The 22870-nt window shown below is 46.2% G+C and overlaps 1 protein-coding gene across 1 annotated transcript in view; it reads right to left on the bottom strand.

Moving 5' to 3' along the window:
* Positions 1-22870, bottom strand: part of phactr3b (phosphatase and actin regulator 3b) — a 49645-nt gene that overhangs the window by 10778 nt on the left and 15997 nt on the right. Inside the window, exons 5-8 of the mRNA XM_029113771.2 lie at positions 22510-22755; positions 21974-22202; positions 21008-21210; positions 18606-18759 (exon numbers count right to left, since the gene is read on the bottom strand). Coding sequence (XP_028969604.1) covers positions 18606-18759; positions 21008-21210; positions 21974-22202; positions 22510-22755 — 832 coding nt within the window. The remainder of the gene's footprint in view (positions 1-18605; positions 18760-21007; positions 21211-21973; positions 22203-22509; positions 22756-22870) is intronic.

Genomic DNA, 22870 nt, shown 5'->3' with positions numbered 1-22870 from the left:
TGTTGGCCCTGGTGTTTAGGCTGTCTGTGTTAGGGTATCACTCTGATTGGCTGTAGGTGTTAGGGTATCATTGATTGGCTGTTGGTAGAACAAATAATTTTTACAGAAAAGGGTTTAATCATAATGCTGTATAATAAAAAACAGCAAAGAGTAAAAAACATGAATCCCTTCATCAATGCAATTCTTCTGTTTGAAAACTGTTAACCTTCTCGACAGTACTGAATACAACATTGACTGACAAATTAATAATTATATGTAAGCCAACCAAATGGGCCCCCCCCCAGGCCTGGGCCCTGGACAACATTCACGGTTATCCCCCCCTGTCGGCATCACTGGTATAAATAGTCAATGAGTTTGTTCGCCTCACGTGGATGCACTGAGCAGGCTAGATACTGAGCCATGGGGAGCAGAAAATAACTGTCAAAAGACCTGCGTAATAAGGTAATGGAAAAGGATATAAAAAGATATCAAAAGCTTTGCAAATGCCAGTCAGTACTGTTCAATCATTAAATAAGAAGTGGAAAATTCGGGTATCTCTTGATACCAAGCCAAGGTCAGGTAGACCAAGAAAGATTTCTGCCAGAAGAATTGTTCGAGATACAAAGAAAAACCCACAGGTAACCTCAGGAGAAATACAGGGTGAACTGTTGTTTGTGCCTACGGGCCGAACGGCAGTGCAGAGTACCCGACCTTCTTGGAGTCTCTGGGAGGGGTGCTGGAAAGTGCTCCGACTGGGGACTCTATCGTTCTACTGGGGGACTTCAACGCCCACGTGGGCAACGACAGTGACACCTGGAGGGGCGTGATTGGGAGGAACGGCCCCCCTGATCTGAACCCGAGCGGTGTTCAGTTATTGGACTTCTGTGCTAGTCACAGTTTGTCCATAACGAACACCATGTTCAAGCATAAGGGTGTCCATCAGTGCACGTGGCACCAGGACACCCTAGGCCGCAGGTCGATGATCGACTTTGTTGTCGTTTCATCTGACTTGCGGCCACATGTCTTGGACACTCGGGTGAAGAGAGGGGCGGAGCTGTCAACTGATCACCACCTGGTTGTGAGTTGGATCCGATGGCGGGGGAGGAAGCTGGACAGACTCGGCAGGCCCAAGCGTACTGTAAGGGTCTGCTGGGAACGTCTGGCCGAGTCTCCTGTCAGAGAGATCTTTAACTCCCACCTCCGGCAGAGCTTTGACTGGATCCCGAGGGAGGCTGGAGATATTGAGTCCGAGTGGACCATGTTCTCCACCGCCATTGTCGAAGCGGCCGCTCGGAGCTGTGGCCGTAAGGTCTCCGGTGCCTGTCGAGGCGGCAATCCCCGAACCCGGTGGTGGACACCGGAAGTAAGGGATGCTGTCAAGCTGAAGAAGGAGTCCTATCAGGCATGGTTGGCTTGTGGGACTCCAGAGGCAGCTGACGGGTACCGACAGGCCAAGCGGACTGCAGCCCGGGTGGTTGTGGAGGCAAAAACTCGGGCCTGGGAGGAGTTCGGTGAGGCCATGGAGAAGGACTATCGGCTGGCCTCGAAGAGATTCTGGCAAACCATCCGGCGCCTCAGGAGAGGGAAACAGTGCCCTACCAACGCTGTTTACAGTAGAGGTGGGCAGCTGTTGACCTCAACTGGGGATGTCGTCGGGCGGTGGAAGGAGTACTTCGAGGATCTCCTCAATCCCGCCGTCACGTCTTCCATTGAGGAAGCAGAGGATGAGGGCTCAGAGGTGGACTCGTCCATCACCCGGGCTGAAGTCACCGAGGTGGTTAAGAAACTCCTCGGTGGCAAGGCACCGGGGGTGGATGAGATCCGCCCTGAGTACCTCAAGTCTCTGGATGTTGTGGGGCTGTCTTGGTTGACACGCCTGTGCAACATCGCGTGGCAGTCGGGGACAGTGCCTCTGGGATGGCAGACCGGGGTGGTGGTCCCTCTTTATAAGAAGGGGGACCGGAGGGTGTGTTCCAACTATAGGGGGATCACACTTCTCAGCCTCCCCGGGAAAGTCTATGCCAGGGTTCTGGAGAGGAGAATACGGCCGATAGTAGAACCTCGGATTCAGGAGGAACAGTGTGGTTTTCGTCCAGGCCGTGGAACACTGGACCAACTCTATACCCTCTACAGGGTGATGGAGGGTTCATGGGAGTTTGCCCAACCAGTCCACATGTGTTTTGTGGATTTGGAGAAGGCATTCGACTGTGTCCCTCGCGGCATCCTGTGGAGAGTGCTTCGGGAATATGGGGTCCTGGGTCCTTTGCTAAGGGCTGTCAGGTCCCTGTACGACCGAAGCAGGAGCTTGGTCCGCATTGCCGGCAGTAATTCAGACTTGTTCCCTGTGCATGTTGGACTCCGGCAGGGCTGCCCTTTGTCACCGGTTCTGTTCGTAATTTTTATGGACAGAATTTCTAGGCGCAGCCAGGGGCCGGAGGGTGTCAGGTTTGGGGACCACACGATTTCGTCTATGCTCTTTGCGGATGATGTTGTCGTGTTGGCCCCTTCAAGCCAGGACCTTCAGCATGCACTTGGACGGTTTGCAGCCGAGTGTGAAGCGGTGGGGATGAAAATCAGTACCTCCAAATCCGAGGCCATGGTCCTCAGTCGGAAAAGGGTGGCTTGCCCACTTCAGGTTGGTGGAGAGTGCCTGCCTCAAGTGGAGGAGTTTAAGTATCTAGGGGTCCTGTTCACGAGTGAGGGAAGGATGGAACGGGAGATTGACAGACGGATCGGTGCAGCTTCTGCAGTAATGCGGTCGATGTATCGGTCTGTCGTGGTGAAGAAAGAGCTGAGCCGCAAGGCGAAGCTCTCGATTTACCGGTCAATCTACGTTCCTACTCTCACCTATGGTCATGAGCTTTGGGTCATGACCGAAAGGACAAGATCCCGGATACAGGCGGCCGAAATGAGCTTTCTCCGCAGGGTGGCTGGGCGATCCCTTAGAGATAGGGTGAGAAGCTCGGTCACCCGGGAGGAGCTCAGAGTAGAGCCGCTGCTCCTCCACATCGAGAGGGGTCAGCTGAGGTGGCTTGGGCATCTGTTTCGGATGCCTCCGCAACGCCTTCCTGGGAAGGTGTTCCGGTCCCGTCCCACCGGGAAGAGACCCCGGGGAAGACCTAGGACACGCTGGAGGGACTATGTCTCCCGGCTGGCCTGGGAACGCCTCGGTGTCCCCCCGGAAGAGCTGGAGGAAGTGTCTGGGGAGAGGGAAGTCTGGGCATCCCTGCTTAGACTGCTGCCCCCGCGACCCGGCCCCGGATAAGCGGAAGATGATGCAATACAACGATACTTCAAAAAACATTAGCTGCATGGTCGAGTTGCCAGAAAGAAGCCTTTACTGCGCCAATGCCACAAAAAAGCCTGGTTACAATATGCACAACAACAGCTTGACACGCCTCTGGCACACTGTAATTTGAAGTGACAAGACAAAAAAGAGCTTTATGGTCACAACCATAAGCACTATGTTTGGAGAGGGGTCAACAAGCCTATAGAGAACACAATACCATCCCCACTGTGAAGCATGACGGTGGCTCACTGATGTTTTGGGGGAGTGTGAGCTCTAAAGGCACAGGGAATCTTGTGGAAATGTATGGCAAGATAAATGCAGCATGTTATCAGAAAATACTGGCAGACAATTTGCATTCTTCTGCTCGAAATCTGCTCATGGGACGCTCTTGGACTTTCCAGCAAGACAATGACCCTAAACACAAGGCCAAGTTGACCCTCCAGTGGTTCCAGCAAAAAAAGATGAAGGTTCTGGAGTGGCCATCACAGTCTCCTGACATTAATATCATCGAGCCACTCTGGGAAGATCTCAAACATGCAAGACGACCAAAGACTTTGCATGACCTGGAGGCATTTTGCCAAGATGAATGGGCATCACCTGCAAGAATTTGGAGCCTTATAGACAACTATTACAAAAGACTGCATGCTCTCATTGATGCTAAAATGGTATTAAGAACTAAGGGTATGCAGACTTTTGAACAGGGGTCAGTTCATTGTTTTCTTTGTTGACATGTTTTATGTTTGTGCCATTCTGTTATGACCTACAGCTGAATGTGGATCCCTTAAGAAATAATAGACATGTGTTTTGCCTGCTCACTCATGTTTTCTTTACAAATGGTACATTCAGTGGGGACAACAAGTATTTGATACACTGCTGATTTTTATTCATAGGTACTCTTCAACTGTGAGTGATGGAATCTCAAACAAATATCCAGAAATTAAATTGTATGATTTTTAAGAAATTAATTTGCATTTTATTGCATGACATAAGTATTTGATATATCAAAAAAGCAGAACTTAATATTTGGTAGAGAAACATTTGTTTGCAATTACAGAGATCATACGTTTCCTGTAGTTCTTGACCAGGTTTGCACAAACAGCAGCAGGGATTTTGGCCCAATCCTCCATACAGACCTTCTCCAGATCCTTCAGGTTTCGGTGCTGTTGCTGGACAATACGGACTTTCAGCTCCCTCCAAAGATTTTCTATTGGGTTCAGGTCTGGAGAGTGGCTAGGCCACTCCAGGATCTTGAGATGCTTCTTACAGAGCCACTCCTTAGTTGCCCTGGCTGTGTGTTTCGGGTCGTTGTCATGCTGGAAGACCCAGCCACGACCCATCTTCAATGCTCTTACTGATGGAAGGAGGTTGTTGGCCAAGATCTCGCGATACATGGACCCATCCATCCTCCCCTCAATACGGTGCAGTCGTCCTGTCCTCTTTGCAGAAAATCATCCCCAAAGAATGATGTTTCCACCTCCATGCTTCACGGTTGGGATGGTGTTCTTGGGGTTGTACTCATCCTTCTTCTTCCTCCAAACACGGCGAGTGGAGTTTAGACCAAAAAGCTCTATTTTTGTCTCATCAGACCACATGACCTTCTCCCATTCCTCCTCTGGATCATCCAGATGGTCATTGGCAAACTTCAGACGGGCCTGGACATGCGCTGGCTTGAGCAGGGGGACCTTGCGTGCGCTGCAGGATTTTAATCCATGACGGCGTAGTGTTTTACTAATGGTTTTCTTTGAGACTGTGGTCCCAGCTCTCCTCAGGTCATTGACCAGGTCCTGCCGTGTAGTTCTGGGCTGATCCCTCACCTTCCTCATGATCATTGATGCCCCACGAGGTGAGATCTTGCATGGAGCCCCAGACTGAGGGAGTTTGACCGACATCTTGAACTTTCCAATAATTGCGCCAACAGTTGTTGCCTTCTCACCAGGCTGCTTTCCTATTGTCCTGTAGCCCATCCCAGCCTTGTGCAGGTCTACAATTGTATCCCTGATGTCCTTACACAACTCTCTGGTCTTGGCCATTGTGGAGAGGTTGGAGTCTGTTTGATTGAGTGTGTGGACAGGTATCTTTTATACAGGTAACGAGTTAAAACGGTTGCAGTTAATACAGGTAATGAGTGGAGAACAGGAGGGCTTCTTAAAGAAAAACTAACAGGTCTGTGAGAGATGGAATTCTTACTGGTTGGTAGGTGATCAAATACTTATGTCATGCAATAAAATGCAAATTAATTATTTAAAAATCATACAATGTGATTTTCTGGATTTTTGTTTAAGATTCCGTCTCTCACAGTTGAAGTGTCCCTATGATAAAAATTACAGACCTCTACATGCTTTGTAAGCAGGAAAAACCTGCAAAATCGGCAGCGTGTCAAATACTTGTTCTCCCCACTGTATATGACCAATTCTCCAAGGGTATGCAAATGTTTGAGCACAACTCTAGGTGCCATAACGTGACACATTTATTTGGCTAACATGCTGTTATTTTAATGAATATAGTGAACTATCACCAGCAGTGGGCCTTGTTTAGCCTAGATAGAAATACCATCATCATGGGTGTGAATAATAAACGAGTCATGGATCTTTTACACATCACATCTCACCTTCAAAAATTAAGTGGAAGACCTTTTATTCACATACTAGTTTTAGGATTGTACTTTTACATCGATCCACGTGCCAGCTATTAATCCTGCTGTTTTTAAGGAACCAAACTATTAAACTCCTCTTGACCAACTTGTTGAACAACCGTGCACGGCAGGTATATGACAGGGTTATTTTGTGGGTATTTATCGGCTCTCTGATCATGGTTGACATGCCAGACCAACATGGTCCTTTTGGAAAGGGCCCTTTGCACTGAACCCAATGGGAGATGGCACTTTGATCAGCACCGGAATGGACTTTATGATCTGTTTGCCTCTCTAAAAGAATTTACACCAAAAAGAGTTTGGCTGAGGCACTGTCCGTGAAAATAATCTGGAATTCAGCGTTTTTCCGGTCTCCCAGCACAGGATCAGTCTCCCATTAGATAACCCAGTATCTCAGTCTTTCACAATTATACAATGGTTTTATATGTGGCCATACATACTAAAATTAACGGACTTGGTGAAATTACATGAAATGTCATTGCTTTAGGAATGTTGCATGAATTCACAACAGAGGAACAATAAAATCAAAACAGTATTTGCTTATTTTCAATGCAAACATTGAAAAATACATTTTCCATAATATCTAATTAATGTTTGAGAAGGAGTTCCCTTATTCCACCACTTGGCTCTGTGCGTTCTCATGGTCAGGGATTGGCTCTGTGCGTTCTCATGGTCAGGGATTGGCTCTGTGCGTTTTCATGGTCAGGGATTGGCTCTGTGCGTTCTCATGGTCAGGGATTGGCTCTGTGCGTTCTCATGGTCAGGGATTTGCTCTGTGCGTTCTCATGGTCAGGGATTGGCTCTGTGCGTTCTCATGGTCAGGGATTGGCTCTGTGCGTTCTCATGGTCAGGGATTTGAGTATGTTAATGAACAAACTGAAGCAAACATTAATCTATCAATGTAAGTCCCACACTTTGTGTAGAAATGGTCAAGGTTTACGCATGTATTTGTGCCTACACACGCTGGGTAACTGAGGCTCTTGGAGTAACGTCCAATCAAACAGGGTGAGATGGCCATTAGGTGAGACCTCCTGGTTAAATCATATCTAACAGATGAGTTGATTAGTCACAGTGTAACAGGAACACACTGTTCTATTGAATCTGTCTCCATGGACACGTCTTCTGATACTGAATCTGTCTCCATGGACACGTCTTTTATCCATAATGACATTCTTTCATACAATCTGTTCCAACTATGAAACAGACCAATTAGGTCTTATCATGTGCCTTTGACTGGATCCATTTTAAAAACACGGATTCATGCATGTTCTGCTAGAATGTACAATGGTATCCTTTCAAAATAGAATTTGACCTATTTTTGTATCGATTGTATGTGACCTTCAAAAGCCATGAGGCCCATCTGTAGCCTATAGACCTTCACCACCACCGCAGCCAATCTGTAGTCTATAGACCTTCACCACCACCGCAGCCAATCTGTAGTCTATAGACCTTCACCGCCACCGCAGCCCATCTGTAGTCTATAGACCTTCACCACCACCGCAGCCAATCTGTAGTCTATAGACCTTCACTACCACCGCAGCCAATCTGTAGTCTATAGACCTTCACCGCCACCGCAGCCCATCTGTTGTCTATAGTCCTTCACCACCACCGCAGACCATCTGTAGTCTACAGACTTTCACCGCCACCATGGCACGTCTGTAGTCTACAGACTTTCACCGCCACCACGGCCCATCTGTAGTCTATAGACCTTCACCGCCCGGAGGGCAGAAACACTTCTGTTTTTTTGTTCTGAATCAGTCCCATATTAATAGTAGAGGATAAAAGACAGAAATGTTTCGGCCCTCTGGGACTGGAATTGAATAGCCCTCATCTACAGCAATACATGCAGTATTACAATTAGCCAACAACTCAAGTATAATTTACAGAGAACAGGTTTTAATGAAGCAGAAACGGCTTGGTTGGTAGACTAACTGGTTTAAACCAATGCCTATTCATTTGTAGCATCCAGAGTATTGTCCTGGATCCTGGCCTCTGGATTCATTTGTTCCAAACACACAAAACACACACTGATCCTCATCGGCTGCCCACAATTATGTAAGTCCATGTCAATATAATGGTCAATATTCAGCCTAATGCTTGCACTCTACGTTTTCCAAACCACTGAGCCCTCACCTGAACTGACCCAGTGGATCCTGAGACAATGTACAACACCAGCCCTCACCTGAACTGACCCAGTGGATCCTGAGACAATGTACAACACCAGCCCTCACCTGAACTGACCCAGTGGATCCTGAGACAATGTACAACACCAGCCCTCACCTGAACTGACCCAGTGGATCCTGAGACAATGTACAACACCAGCCCTCACCTGAACTGACCCAGTGGATCCTGAGACAATGTACAACACCAGCCCTCACCTGAACTGACCCAGTGGATCCTGAGACAATGTACAACACCAGCCCTCACCTGAACTGACCCAGTGGATCCTGAGACAATGTACAACACCAGCCCCCTCTGCCCACCTGATTTACAGAGGGAGGGAGGTGGAAACAAAAGTAGACGGTGAGAGGTCAGTGGGTGAATTCAGGATGCTAACCAGGGTACAGTATCACTGAATTAGTCTGTAGTACAGTATCACTGAGTTAGTCTGCAGTACAGTATCACTGAATTAGTCTGTAGTACAGTATCACTGAATTAGTCTGCAGTACAGTATCACTGAATTAGTCTGCAGTACAGTATCACTGAATTAGTCTGTAGTACAGTATCACTGAATTAGTCTGCAGTACAGTATCACTGAATTAGTCTGTAGTACTGTATCACTGAATTAGTCTGCAGTACAGTATCACTGAATTAGTCTGTAGTACAGTATCACTGAATTAGTCTGTAGTACAGTATCACTGAATTAGTCAATCAATCAATCAAAATGTATTTATAAAGCGCTTTTTACAACAGCAGTTGTCACAAAGTGCTTTACAGAGACACCCGGCCTTAAACCCCAAGGAGCAAACAACAGTAGTGTTGAATTTCAGTGGCTAGGAAAAACTCCCTAAGAAGGTCGAATTTTAGGAAGAAACCTAGAGAGGACCCAGGCTCAGAGGGGTGACCAGTCCTCTTCTGGCTGTGCCGGGTGAGATATTAAGAGTCCAATTGGAATAATAAATACATTTCTCTTGGCTAAATCCAGAGTATATTTGATTTTAGACTAGGTCAGAAGTATGACCAGGTGGACAAGGACAGGAACAGCAACGGTCCCCCCAAACCAGGTAGTCTGCAGTACAGTATCACTGAATTAGTCTGCAGTACAGTATCACTGAATTAGTCTGTAGTACAGTATCACTTAGTTAGTCTGCAGTACAGTATCACTGAATTAGTCTGCAGTACAGTATCAATGAGTTACTCTGCAGTACAGTATCATTGAGTTAGTTCACCGAACAGTTTCACTTAGTTAGTCTGCAGTACAGTATCACTGAATTAGTCTGCAGTACAGTATCAATGAGTTACTCTGCAGTACAGTATCATTGAGTTAGTTCACCGAACAGTTTCACTGAGTTAGTCTGCAGTACAGTATCATTAAGTTAGTTCACAGAACAGTATCAATGAGTTACTCTGCAGTACAGTATAATTGAGTTAGTTCGCAGAACAGTTTCACTGAGTTAGTCTGCAGTACGGTATCACCATGTCTTCATGCAAATCAATTTATAAAATAAAAATGTTCAGGATGTTTTTGTTGTTATCCTGTCTCTCACTGTTCAAATAAACCTACCATTAAAATTATAGACTGATAATTTCTTTGTCAGTGAGCAAACATACAAAATCAGCAGGGGATCCAATAATTTTTTCCACCACTGTATAACACTGCATTAATGTGAAAAAGACATACTACAGTACTACAGAAAAACTTGTTCACTTTTGTTCCCTATGCTTTTCAAATCAGCAACCTTTCCCTCAAAGTGAACCGCAATATAGAACCAGCAATACACACACACACACAGACACACGAACACACAAGCAGCTTCTCTCCTCTAACAGGAGCAAGACAAAACACCAACCAGGTCATGGAGAACTATAGTTGCCTAGCAACTACTACACTACTGCTGCCGTCCTATTGGCTGTATTAAGGACACTATGAGACTCAAACCGATCAATACAGACCAACCCTTTCTCTTGTACTCACAACATGTCTGAGTAGGAGAGCTGATCTAGGGTCAGGTCGACTGTCAATGTAATTGTAGTCATTGGGGTCTAAAATATAAATTAAAGTTTATAACAATGACTCTGGTCCACAGCTTATGCCCAGTAGCACCCATTCTAAAATCACCATTCTCAGAGCATTTATTAGGGCTCATTCTAAAATCACCATTCTCAGAGCATTAATTAGGGCCCATTCCGAAATCCCCTTTTTCAGAGCATTAATTAGGGCTCATTCTAAAATCTCCATTCTCAGAGCATTAATTAGGACCCATTCTAAAATCTCAATTCTCAGATCATTAATTAGGGGCCATTCTGGGTTATTAATAGTGTTGGTGTTCCTGAGGGACAGACGGCTGTGTGGGTGTCTTTTATGCTCCCAGAAGTGAGATAGCTGAGCAGGCAGACAGGCTGTCAACGACACGACGTCTGAAACACAGCTGTTATTTTCTCTACCCCTCGCCATACCGAAATATTTGTTAACAAGAAGAATAACGTGAAAATTAAAAGATAACTAAAGTAGAATTCCACGTTCTCTCACTACTGGTGTCCCCCAGAACTCTGTTTCAGACCCTCCACATCTTTGTACAGGCAAAAAAATGGGTCTCAAACTGTATCCCTGTCTCACCCACCCAGCCCTGAGGGAAGCTCTATTCCTGTCTCACCATCCCAGCCCTGAGGGAAGCTCTATTCCTGTCTCACCAACCCAGCTCTGAGGGAAGCTCTATTCCTGTCTCACCAACCGAACCCTGAGGGAAGCTCTATTCCTGTCTCACCAAACCAGCTCTGAGGGAAGCTCTATTCCTGTCTCACCAAACCAGCTCTGAGGGAAGCTCTATTCCTGTCTCACCATCCCAGCCCTGAGGGAAGCTCTATTCCTGTCTCACCAACCCAGCTCTGAGGGAAGCTCTATTCCTGTCTCACCAACCGAACCCTGAGGGAAGCTCTATTCCTGTCTCACCAAACCAGCTCTGAGGGAAGCTCTATTCCTGTCTCACCAAACCAGCTCTGAGGGAAGCTCTATTCCTGTCTCACCAACCCAGCTCTGAGGGAAGCTCTATTCCTGTCTCACCCCCGAGCCCTGATGGAAGGATTATGCATTTTTGTTGCCAACTTTAATTGTGTATGTTTACTCCACCCAACGCCATCCTATCCTCCACCAGTCCTCCTCATCACACCCTTTTGTCCTTTCCACTTACTATGATCATTAAATGAAGAGGAGTACAAGAGGAGACATTGAAATGAAGGGAAATTAGGGGAGTGTGTGAGAAAAGAGAAGACAGGATTGAGAAACAGAAAGATAGAGGGAAGAGTGCATCTATGCATTATTCATCCTGCTGCAGTCTAAAAATAGCCTCAACCCCCTCCTGATGTCTCCACACAGAGAGAGAACTGAAGACCAGTGAGTCTCTCAGAGCTAAATATAGTACGTAACAGGGTAGACCAGATACCAGAATGATAGTTAGATTAACATCAGTTATTAATAGACAGACAAGGTATGGTGCGCTGAAGAGGTAGATAACATCACAGTAGAAATGTAGATGACAGTACAGTAGAGAGAGACAACATTGAAGATGTAAATGAAATCACAGTGGAGATGTAGACGTTATTACCGTAGAGATGCAGATGACAGTAGAGATATAGATGACAGTACAGTAGACATGCATATGACAGTAGAGATGTAGATAGCAGTAGAGATGTAAATAACAGTAGAGATGTAAATAACAGTAGAGATATAGATAACAGTAGAGATGTAGATAGCAGTAGAGATGTAGATAACAGTAGAGACGTAAATAACAGTAGAGATATAGATAACAGTAGAGATGTAGATAGCAGTAGAGATGTAGATAACAGTAGAGATGTAAATAACAGTAGATATGTAGATAACAGTACAGTAGACATGTATATGACAGTAGAGATGTAGATAACAGTAGAGATGTAGATAACAGTAGAGATGTAGATCCTGCCCTCTTTCCCTCTCTAATACAGGAGTAACAGTCACATAGCAGAGACATTGACTAGGGCAGTGTGCTGCAGTATTTCCACTCAGCTGACAGCTACACTGCTAAATATAGAACATTAGGATTCCCTCTACCTCCCACTCCCTCCCCTCCTCTCACCTGCTTGCCTCCCCATCCCCCCTCTCCTCCTCCCCACTGCTCCTCTCCTCTTTCCCTCTCCTCCTCCCCATCCCCTCCTTTCCTCTTTCCCTCTGCTCCTCTCCTCTCCTCCTCTCCTCCTCTCCTCCTCCCCACTCCTCCTCTCCTCCTCCCCACTCCTCTTCCGCCTCATCCCCTCCGTATTTTCACTCAAACTTTTGGCTGAGTTTGTCTGTATTAAACAGTAGTGAGCTGAACTGCAGTTGCAGCAAAGTACATGAGGCCTGACTCAGAATGATTCCCTTTATGTGATGATGTGGACGATTCAAGGATTTATCATGTCAATTTAAGGCAGTACAATATTTTCCCAAGGCAGTACACACACACACTCACACACACACACACACACACACACACACACATAGATGCATTATCCTCTTTCATTGCCTGACTGCAGTGTTTATGTGGTACTGTATCTCCCTATCCTTGTTAGCTAGCACACTCCTACACCAGAAAAACAACCTTTGTTGGTTTGTTCCTGAGATGTGAAGGCCACTCTGTTCATCTTGGGGACACACACCTAGATAAACAGACATACTGTACAGAATATATGTATTGAGTCCCAGCATTCTGCAGTGATATGCCATCTCATCTGGTCTGTGCTTTGTGGGGCTATAATTTGTTTTTCAACAGGACAGTGACCCAGAACACACCTTCAGGCTGTGAGCATATGTTTTCCACACATTAAGCTACATCAGGTCTCTGTAGTTTCCTGTCTCCCAATCCATATTGTCATACAAGGCTCATGTCACTGGCTGTATCCTGTTATATAAGATCCTTGCAGCCCAGAAGCCTGGGTTTTTTATTATTATTTTCTAAACATCGACAGGAACAATTCCAAGCACAAAGTAGCACAAAAAACCCACCCCACCTGAACAGGGTGAAATTCATATTTTTTTTCTAAACAGATATTGAACAAAAAGTCTTTCCATAATTCCTGTGTTATTTTTAACTCAATCCTTACCAGGGCAACTTAAACACCATGTTACAGTATCATCAGAAAAATCTTGTTTTTGACAGAACTGGACAATAACATGTTTACCACAGAGCCTATTTAGACTGGCTGAGGAATGTATTGACAACTGTATGTATAAGGAACAGACAGGTTTCATCACCAGCCCCGGCCATGACTCCGCCCGGTCAGGATAGAACTTCTGAAACAGATTTCGTTTGGACCGAGCCTGGCGCCACAATCTCAACTCTGTGGATGTCGTTTGGTGTTCCACAGAGAGTAGTAGCCGGGAAACCCTGAAAGCAGTCACCTGACTTGGTCGTCATTAGATTTTCACAATCCTTTGGTTATGAAACCATCTAGTTATCTGAACACAGTGTTCAAATAGGTTTCTCACATAGTGGTCTGACCAATCACAAAGGCCTATATTGTGGTGTCCATCTGTCTGCTAAATCCGTTCAGTTCAGACAGGAATATTGATCCTCTTCTGGTTCTCTTTGTCCTTAATATGTCTTTTTACAGAGTGACCCAGGATTTTATAACAATGACCGCGCTGGCGTAATGGTGGGGACATGTCCCCTTTAAAGTGGGTTATTTGACTAGGGGCTGTAGGGTGAACAGTAGTGCGCTACCCGGGTAACAGGGTGTCATTCGGAACACAGAACAGTAGATTTCATAACAGTTAGAATGTTCCATGTTTAGGGGACTGATGACGTGGACACGACGATAACGATCAGGTTGATTGATCCTTTCTTCCTGTTACATAGTTTGGCCTAGAAAACACCCTGGTCTGGTCCTGAACACACACACTGATACAAACAAACACCACACACACACACACACATTTTAGGAATTTCTATTTTGGTGGGGACACAAACAGTTATTCCAATATAACAAACTATTTACTCTAACCCCAACCCTGGACCCAAAAACGAATGTTAATCTAAACTCAACCCTAATTCTAAAACCCAATTCTAAACTTAACAACTAACCCTAACCTAGATTTCAACATCTACTCCAAGCCTAACCACTAAGACGGAGATATACCTTTTCCATGTGGGGACTGGATAAACATCCCAACACAGTTTGTTTTTTTCAGTCCCCATCAGAATAAGTAAAAGATAAACACACACATCCACACACACACATTCACCCCAGCGATAGGGTCCAGTGTAATAGTTTGTCTCCCTCTTATTGACCATGTCCCTCTTTGTTACATCACTATCTCGGCCACGGCTGTCTTTATGTAACCTGGTCATGAGAGGACAGAGTACGCTCTACTCTACACTGACTTCAGCTGTCCCCATTTTTGTTTCCAGGTAGGAAATCTCCTGGGTTTCTTGTAGGACATTCTAAGTCAATTGTTCTACATGGTAGCTGAAAGGGTTCTCCACAGAGCCCAGGCCGGGTCAGGCTCGAATGTTCTGCACAGTGTTGGAACATCCCAGCTCAGAAGCACCACTGAAACCACCGCCGACCCACTGCAGTATGTGGATGGACAACATGGGCCTCCACACCTTGATGACCCATAGTTATCTGTCCAACAAACCAGGACAAGGAGCAGAAAAACTCTCCAAGCTGAACGTGTCCCGCTCCATCTGTCAGTGGATCACTGACCACCTGTTCAACAGGACTCAAGAATATTTGTGTCCCTGAGCTTTGTGGCACCCCGAGGATGTGAGGTCTCGTCCCACCTGTCCTCACTGTACCAATAACTGGGCCTCCCACAGTGCATCTGTCAAGCTATGGATGTCTGCAGATGACACCACTCTAGATGACACCACTCTAGATGACACCACTCTAGATGACACCACTCTAGATGACACCACTCTAGATGACACCACTCTAGATAACACCACTCTAGATGACACCAGTCTAGATGACACCACTCTAGATGGTCTCTATGCAGACGACCCTGAGTCCATCTAGCATGGAGAGGTCAACCAGCTGATGGCCACCAGTCAAAATGTTGGTTCGCCAAAATAGCCTATTGGTCAAGAACATTCAGTCAGTTAACCAAATCCCTGAGCCAACAAGGTGAAAAACCCTGTCATTCTGTCCCTGAGCAAGACAGTTAAACCTACTGGCTCCCATGTCGTTGCTGGATGTTAGTACAGACATAACAGCGGGTGTGGAGGTTAACTTCAGGAAACCCCCTACTTCTCCCCACTTGAGATTGTGGCAGCTGAAAAAACTCAAAACCTCCCAGTTAATCCTAATCCAGTTTTCCAAATCAATGGAGGAGCCCATCCTCACATCCTCCATCTCTGTCTGGAGGGGTCTGAGTCTTCCCACTACAGAGGTAAACTGTACCACATTGCCCTATCAGAAAGTAATCAGCTGCCATCTGCCCTCCACCGAGAACTTACATTACATCAGGGCAAGGAAGTGTGCAGGCAAGACTGCCCCCTCTCATCTGCCCTCTCTGTCTGCCCCCTCTCATCTGCCCCCTCTGTCTGCCCCCTCTGTCTGCCCCCTCTCATCTGCCCCCTGTCTTCCCCCTCTCATCTGCCCCCTGTATCTGCCCCCTCTCATCTGCCCCCTGTCTGCCCCCTCTCATCTGCCCCCTCTGTCTGCCCCCTCTGTCTGACCCCTCTCATCTGCCCCCTGTCTGACCCCTCTCATCCAGTCACCAAACTGATCCACTGGCAAGGGCAGGTCAGGCTATATAGGCCAATGATGAACAAATAATCCTACAACCAAAAATTTGTATTTCCCCTTCCTGTTTCCCTCAGCAGACCAACCATTGCTCCTTGTGCTCACCACAACACGCCACCCACAATCTGTAAACTATAAACTAGGGATGCACCAATATATCGGTCAGGATATCTTTGCTTAAAATATGCTCTATAATTTCAGAGCGATTGTGTTTTCCAGAGTTTCTGCCATGTTGATTTTACCGGTAAAACCATAGCTGCCATGGCAAGAAAATAAGTATTCCTTAAACTAACTTTTTGTTAGACACAAATAATCCATCAAGACAACCGAGTTCTTACAGTTATTGAGCTCCTGGTACTATAGTATTCATGAGCGACTTGAGAAACACAGATCACACAGTCGTCGTAGTCCGACACACAAAATGAATCCAGCACAATTGATGCAACTTCAGAGTGCGTACCGTCTCCAACAGGGGAGAGAGCGCGCAGCAACAACCTGTGCAGTACCTACCGGCGTCCGATACTTTTCACTCGAAAAGCTTCTGAAGTAAGCGTTTCTGTTTTATTTTTTATTAATTTACTAATTCTAGTTTGAGTTAAAACGGCAACTGCTATCAACGATGTAAAATGACCTCAAGACAGTGCGATTCTAGTCAGCTGGCAAGTGGCCGCCAGCCTGTGCCATGCTTGTCTCTTTTGCCACGTTAACCTCCTTTCAGTCGCAGCTGAATAATTGACAAGATATTTTGTAAATTCAGCAGCACTATACCACGTTACTTGTTACTAGAAATACTTTTATTCTTTTGGAATCATTATACAGGATACTCATTCGTTTTGTGTTTTATGATAAAGGTAGTGGGGTTGGCTGTCAAAATGAAGTGCTTTTAATGCAGCAAACTGTACGAGCACCAATCTTCAGAAACACAATTAAAACAAATGACCCCTTAGCAAATTACTCCCTATCCAAAGCCCAACAATGGCATTTCTTTAAGCAGTTTTGAGATTTTTTAATGCATGTATACTGTATCCAGACACTGCATATTGTTCAGATACACAGAAATAGATCTTGTATTTATCATATCATTTATACATTTTCTGTTTCTTTTCATTATTACTTCTTAACCACACACACTCCCTACCGTCCTCAAACAACATCAGATGAGCTGTTGATTCAACCACACACCCTCCCTACCGTCCTCAAACAACATCAGATGAGCTGTTGATTCAACCACACACCCTCCCTACCGTCCTCAACCAACATCAGATGAGCTGTTGATTCAACCACACACCCTCCCTACTGTCCTCAACCAACATCAGATGAGCTGTTGATTCAACCACACACCCTCCCTACCTTCCTCAACCAACATCAGATGAGCTGTTGATTCAACCACACACCCTCCCTACCTTCCTCAACCAACATCAGATGAGCTGTTGATTCAACCACACACCCTCCCTACCTTCCTCAACCAACATCAGATGAGCTGTTGATTCAACCACACACCCTCCCTACCTTCCTCAACCAACATCAGATGAGCTGTTGATTCAACCACACACCCTCCCTACCTTCCTCAACCAACATCAGGTGAGCTGTTGATTCAACCACACACCCTCCCTACCTTCCTCAACCAACATCAGATGAGCTGTTGATTCAACCACACACCCTCCCTACCTTCCTCAACCAACATCAGAGGTCTTTTCCTGCTTATTTATTCTTCATTCCATTAATCGGGTTTGGCAACTTAGTGGGGTTGTGGTTGATATCAAACACATGGGCAACACTCCGTTGGCCATAATGACAAAGGTCAACCTGGATTACAGAATTGACATGGGTGTCTGTCTGCATGCATTGGTGGAGGACAGAGACCATTTTCAGAATCTTGTCAGGGGGGTTGAGGGGGGGTGGAGGTGGAGGACTGCAGCACACCTACTTCCCTGTGGTGAGTGGAACACTATCCACACCTCTTCGGGCCATGATTGCTATTTAAAACATAACGACTATCACTAAACACTAGCAGAAGACAATAATTTGCTGTAGCACAGTATTAATACTGGTCAGTGAAGAGGCCTTAGTGGCCTTAGTGTTGAACTAGCAACATGAAACACTGCAACATGAAACACTGCCCTCCACTGGCAACATTAAACACTGCAGGCTTAATTGCTGGGTTTAGTCCCCTGGCAAAATGAAAGACTGCTGGTTTTACTCCTGGTTTTACTGCAAGGAAGCAGCAGACTGGTCAGGGGTCAAGAGTCACAGCAAAACAAAATATTGGGGGTTTAGTAGAATCTAATTCACAAAGGAAAGACAAGTTAAGAGACAGAGAGACATTTAAGAGACGGAGAAACAATTAAGAGACAGAGACAGTTAAAAGACGGAGACAGTTAAGAGATGGAGACAGTTAAGAGATGGAGACGGTTAAGAGATGGAGACGGTTAAGAGATGGAGACGGTTAAGACATGGAGACGGTTAAGAGATGGAGACAGTTAAGAGATGGAGACGGTTAAGAGATGGAGACGGTTAAGAGATGGAGACGGTTAAGAGATGGAGACGGTTAAGAGATGGAGACGGTTAAGACATGGAGACGGTTAAGAGATGGAGACGGTTAAGAGATGGAGACGGTTAAGACATGGAGACGGTTAAGAGATGGAGACGGTTAAGAGATGGAGACGGTTAAGACATGGAGACGGTTAAGAGATGGAGACGGTTAAGAGATGGAGACGGTTAAGAGATGGAGAGACCTTTAAGAGACAAGAGGAAGTGGAAGGACCTTACTTGGCTAGCTTGGTCTCAATCTGTTGTCGTATCTCCTGTCTCTCCAGGTCCGAGCGAACGGGGAAGATGTTTCTGTCCTCTAGGTCCTGCTGACTGGGACGGTTACGAAGCTTTACAGCTAACAATTCTTTACGTATCCGTCGAGGCAAGGTGCCTACACAAATAAACACATAAACTCAGTTAGTACCGCAGGTGTTAAGACAGGGAGACTTGTGTAATATAGCATGTCAGGCATAATTAGTGTAATATAAAATAGTATATGTCTGTGTGTTATAATACACAGTAGAATCGAAGTAATTTGTTTGCCAAACAATAAACACAACTCTACAAAAGAACTGTGTTATGGTTCAGCAACAACTGCTGCTCTCTGTAGCCAAGTTCCTGATATCAGGAAATTATTCCGCTACCTCTTTGGCCTACATTAACAGGATATGATGTAACCTTTTCTCCGGTCTACTTCCTGACGACAAGACATGGACACGGCATCCCGCAGCTTTCAAGTTCCTTAGAGCATACTGACCAGTAATAATACACATTTACATACCGTAATGTAACCACAGCTCGTAGTAGTAAGCTACCGTAATGTAACCGTAGCTCGTAGTAGTAGGCTACCGTAATGTAACCACAGCTCATAGTAGTAGGCTACCGTAATGTAACCGTAGCTCGTAGTAGTAGGCTACCATAATGTAACCGTAGCTCGTAGTAGTAAGCTACCGTAATGTAACCATAGCTCGTAGTAGTAGGCTACCGTAATGTAACCATAGCTCGTAGTAGTAGGCTACCGTAATGTAACCGTAGCTCGTAGTGGTAGGCTGCGGTCCTAACCGTTCAGTCTGTCATCTGTCATCAAAATGTAACGTTAGCGTTTTAAATTAATATTTACTGTTCTGTGTTAGTTTTTTACCATGGTATCAAATTGGGTATCAAGAACCATGGAATTTATTGGTATCGACTACAACATTTCTGGAATTGTGACATATCTAGTCCTTTCTGGGTGCATCCAGTCTGTGTAGGTCCAGTGTGTGTGAGTCCAGTGTGTGTGAGTCCAGTGTGTGTGGGTCCAGTGTTAGTGGGTCCAGTGTGTGTGAGTCCAGTGTGTGTGTGGGTCTAGTGTGTGTGAGTCCAGTGTGTGTGGGTCCAGTGTTAGTGGGTCCAGTGTTAGTGGGTCCAGTGTGTGTGGGTCCAGTGTGTGTGAGTCCAGTGTGTGTGGGTCCAGTGTTAGTGGGTCCAGTGTGTGTGGGTCCAGTGTGTGTGGGTCCAGTGTGTGTGAGTCCAGTGTGTGTGGGTCCAGTGTTAGTGGGTCCAGTGTGTGTGGGTCCAGTGTGTGTGAGTACAGTGTGTGTGGGTCCTGTGTGTGTGGGTCCAGTGTATGTGAGTCCAGTGTTTGTGGGTTCAGTGTGTGTGAGTCCAGTGTGTGTGAGTCCAGTGTGTGTGGGTCCAGTGTTAGTGGGTCCAGTGTGTGTGGGTCCTGTGTGTGTGGGTCCAGTGTATGTGAGTCCAGTGTTTGTGGGTTCAGTGTGTGTGAGTCCAGTGTGTGTGAGTCCAGTGTGTGTGGGTCCAGTGTTAGTGGGTCCAGTGTGTGTGAGTCCAGTGTGTGTGGGTCCAGTGTGTGTGGGTCCAGTGTGTGTGAGTCCAGTGTGTGTGAGTCCAGTGTTAGTGGGTCCAGTGTGTGTGAGTCCAGTGTGTGTGAGTCCAGTGTGTGTGGGTCCTGTGTGTGTGGGTCCAGTGTATGTGAGTCCAGTGTTTGTGGGTTCAGTGTGTGTGAGTCCAGTGTGTGTGAGTCCAGTGTGTGTGGGTCCAGAGTTAGTGGGTCCAGTGTGTGTGAGTCCAGTGTGTGTGGGTCCAGTGTGTGTGAGTCCAGTGTGTGTGGGTCCAGTGTGTGTGAGTTCAGTGTGTTTGAGTTCAGTGTGTGTGGGTCCAGTGTTAGTGGGTCCAGTGTGTGTGAGTCCAGTGTGTGTGGGTCCAGTGTGTGTGAGTCCAGTGTGTGTGGGTCCAGTGTGTGTGAGTTCAGTGTGTTTGAGTTCAGTGTGTGTGGGTCCAGTGTTAGTGGGTCCAGTGTGTGTGAGTCCAGTGTGTGTGGGTCCAGTGTGTGTGAGTCCAGTGTGTGTGGGTCCAGTGTGTGTGAGTTCAGTGTGTTTGAGTTCAGTGTGTGTGGGTTCAGTGTGTTTGAGTTCAGTGTGTGTGGGTCCAGTGTTAGTGGGTCCAGTGTGTGTGAGTCCAGTGTGTGTGGGTTCAGTGTGTGTGGGTCCAGTGTTAGTGGGTCCAGTGTGTGTGAGTCCAGTGTGTGTGGGTCCAGTGTGTGTGGGTCCAGTGTGTGTGAGTCCAGTGTGTGTGGGTCCAGTGTGTGTGAGTTCAGTGTGTTTGAGTTCAGTGTGTGTGGGTTCAGTGTGTGCAAGTCCTACCAGAGATGACAGAATCATTCCAGCGGTCAGGATCATGGTAGAACTCATCAAGACGTCTGTTCTCCTTGTTCTCGTCTGATTCCTTCTCTCTCTCCTTCTCTCTCTCAGTCCCTCCAACGGACTCTTTCTCCACACTGGCCGTCCGTGATAGGCGACCTTCTGTGCGACGCTTGGGAGATGAGCGCATCTCCTTTGGCTGGAAACTGCAGGAGGACAGAGCAGAGACATACATTCCATTAAAGAGCAGAGAGATACATTCCATTAAAGAGCAGAGAGATACATTGCATTAAAGAGCAGAGAGATACATTCCATTAAAGAGAAGAGAGATAACTTCTAATTAAAGAGCAGAGAGATACATTCCATTAAAGAGAAGAGAGATAACTTCTAATTAAGGAGCAGAGAGATACATTCCATTAAAGAGAAGAGAGATAACTTCTAATTAAGGAGCAGAGAGATACATTCCATTAAAGAGCAGAGAAGAGAGATGCCTTCAAATTAAAAAGCAGCGAAAAAAGATACTTTCTAATTAAAGAGCAGAGCAGATAGATACCTTCTAATGAAAGAGCAGAGCAGATAGATACCTTCTAATTAAACAGCAGAGAAGATGGATACCTTCCAATTAAAGAGCAGAGAAGAGAGCTACCTTCTAATCAAAGAGCAGAGATACTGTACCCGCTAATTGAAAAGCAGATTGATTCCTGGTAACAGGAAGGCAAATGGCTTCACATACCAACAACATTCCTCTAAGATTTTGCCACTGACCAAGGCACAAAACTACCGTTCTTCTATCTCTGCTCGGTGACTAATTGTTGAATTAATTGATTGGAGTTTTTCCTAGTCCTAGTGCTTCTCCATTTGAATTGCTTGCTCTTAGGGGAATGAAGCTGCTATCTGTTGATGTAAAAGGGTTAGTTAAATATATTTGTTTGATTGATTGATAGATTGGCCGATTGATTGGGTTTCTACCTGTCCTGCCGGTGTTTGGTAGCCAGGGCTCGGTGTAGCTCCTCGATGATGCAGCTGGGCGTTGGTGGGGGGTGCAGTGCCCCCAGGTGAGGGGAACCAGTTGGGGTTGAGATTCGTCCTCTCAGCAAGGAACCCTGTGTAGTTCTGGGCAAGGTAAAGTTTCGGGGGAGAGTGGCTGGAGACTTCTTCCTCTCTGTGTTAGGCCCTGACTTAGCAAACGGATGAGGACCTGAAGGGAAAAAACAATAATATTAATGTTACTCTGTAGATGATGATGAAGATGAAGAGGATCAATGTCTGTTCTAAATCAGTATATGTCTCTGTTGAAGACTGTTCTAGATCAGTATATGTCTCTGTTGTAGACTGTTCTAGATCAGTATATGTCTCTGTTGAAGACTGTTCTAGATCAGTATATGTCTCTGTTGAAGACTGTTCTAGATCAGTATATGTCTCTGTTGAAGACTGTTCTAGATCAGTATATGTCTCTGTTGAAGACTGTTCTAGATCAGTATATGTCTCTGTTGAAGACTACTCACCCTCCAGGCTGCCAAGCCGGGTCAATAGTTTGGGCATGTTGGGGGGTGGGGGGGTGCCGGCTCGGCGGGGTGGGGGGTCCCGTGGAGGGTCCACTGGTTGGGCATGGGGGGCCTCTTGTCCTCCTGTCTCAGCCTGTCCCAAGGAGAGGTCCACACAGGCTTCACAGAGCGACGCATCCTCCCCCCCCACCTCCTCACTCTGGCTCGGATCAGCCAACGTCATCGTGTCCTCTGTCAGCTCCACAGCTGAAACAACAACACAGTCATCCGTCAGGGTGTGGGGATGAGGGTGTGGGGATGAGGGAGTGGGAATGAGGGTGTTGGGATGAGGTTGTGAAGCTGAGGGTGTGGGCGTGAGGGT

Source organism: Esox lucius, chromosome 2 (assembly GCF_011004845.1).
Source record: "Esox lucius isolate fEsoLuc1 chromosome 2, fEsoLuc1.pri, whole genome shotgun sequence".
Classification (NCBI taxonomy): Eukaryota; Metazoa; Chordata; class Actinopteri; order Esociformes; family Esocidae; genus Esox; species Esox lucius.
Note: the sequence above shows the minus strand (reverse complement) of the source record. Positions and strands in the feature narration are given on the sequence as shown.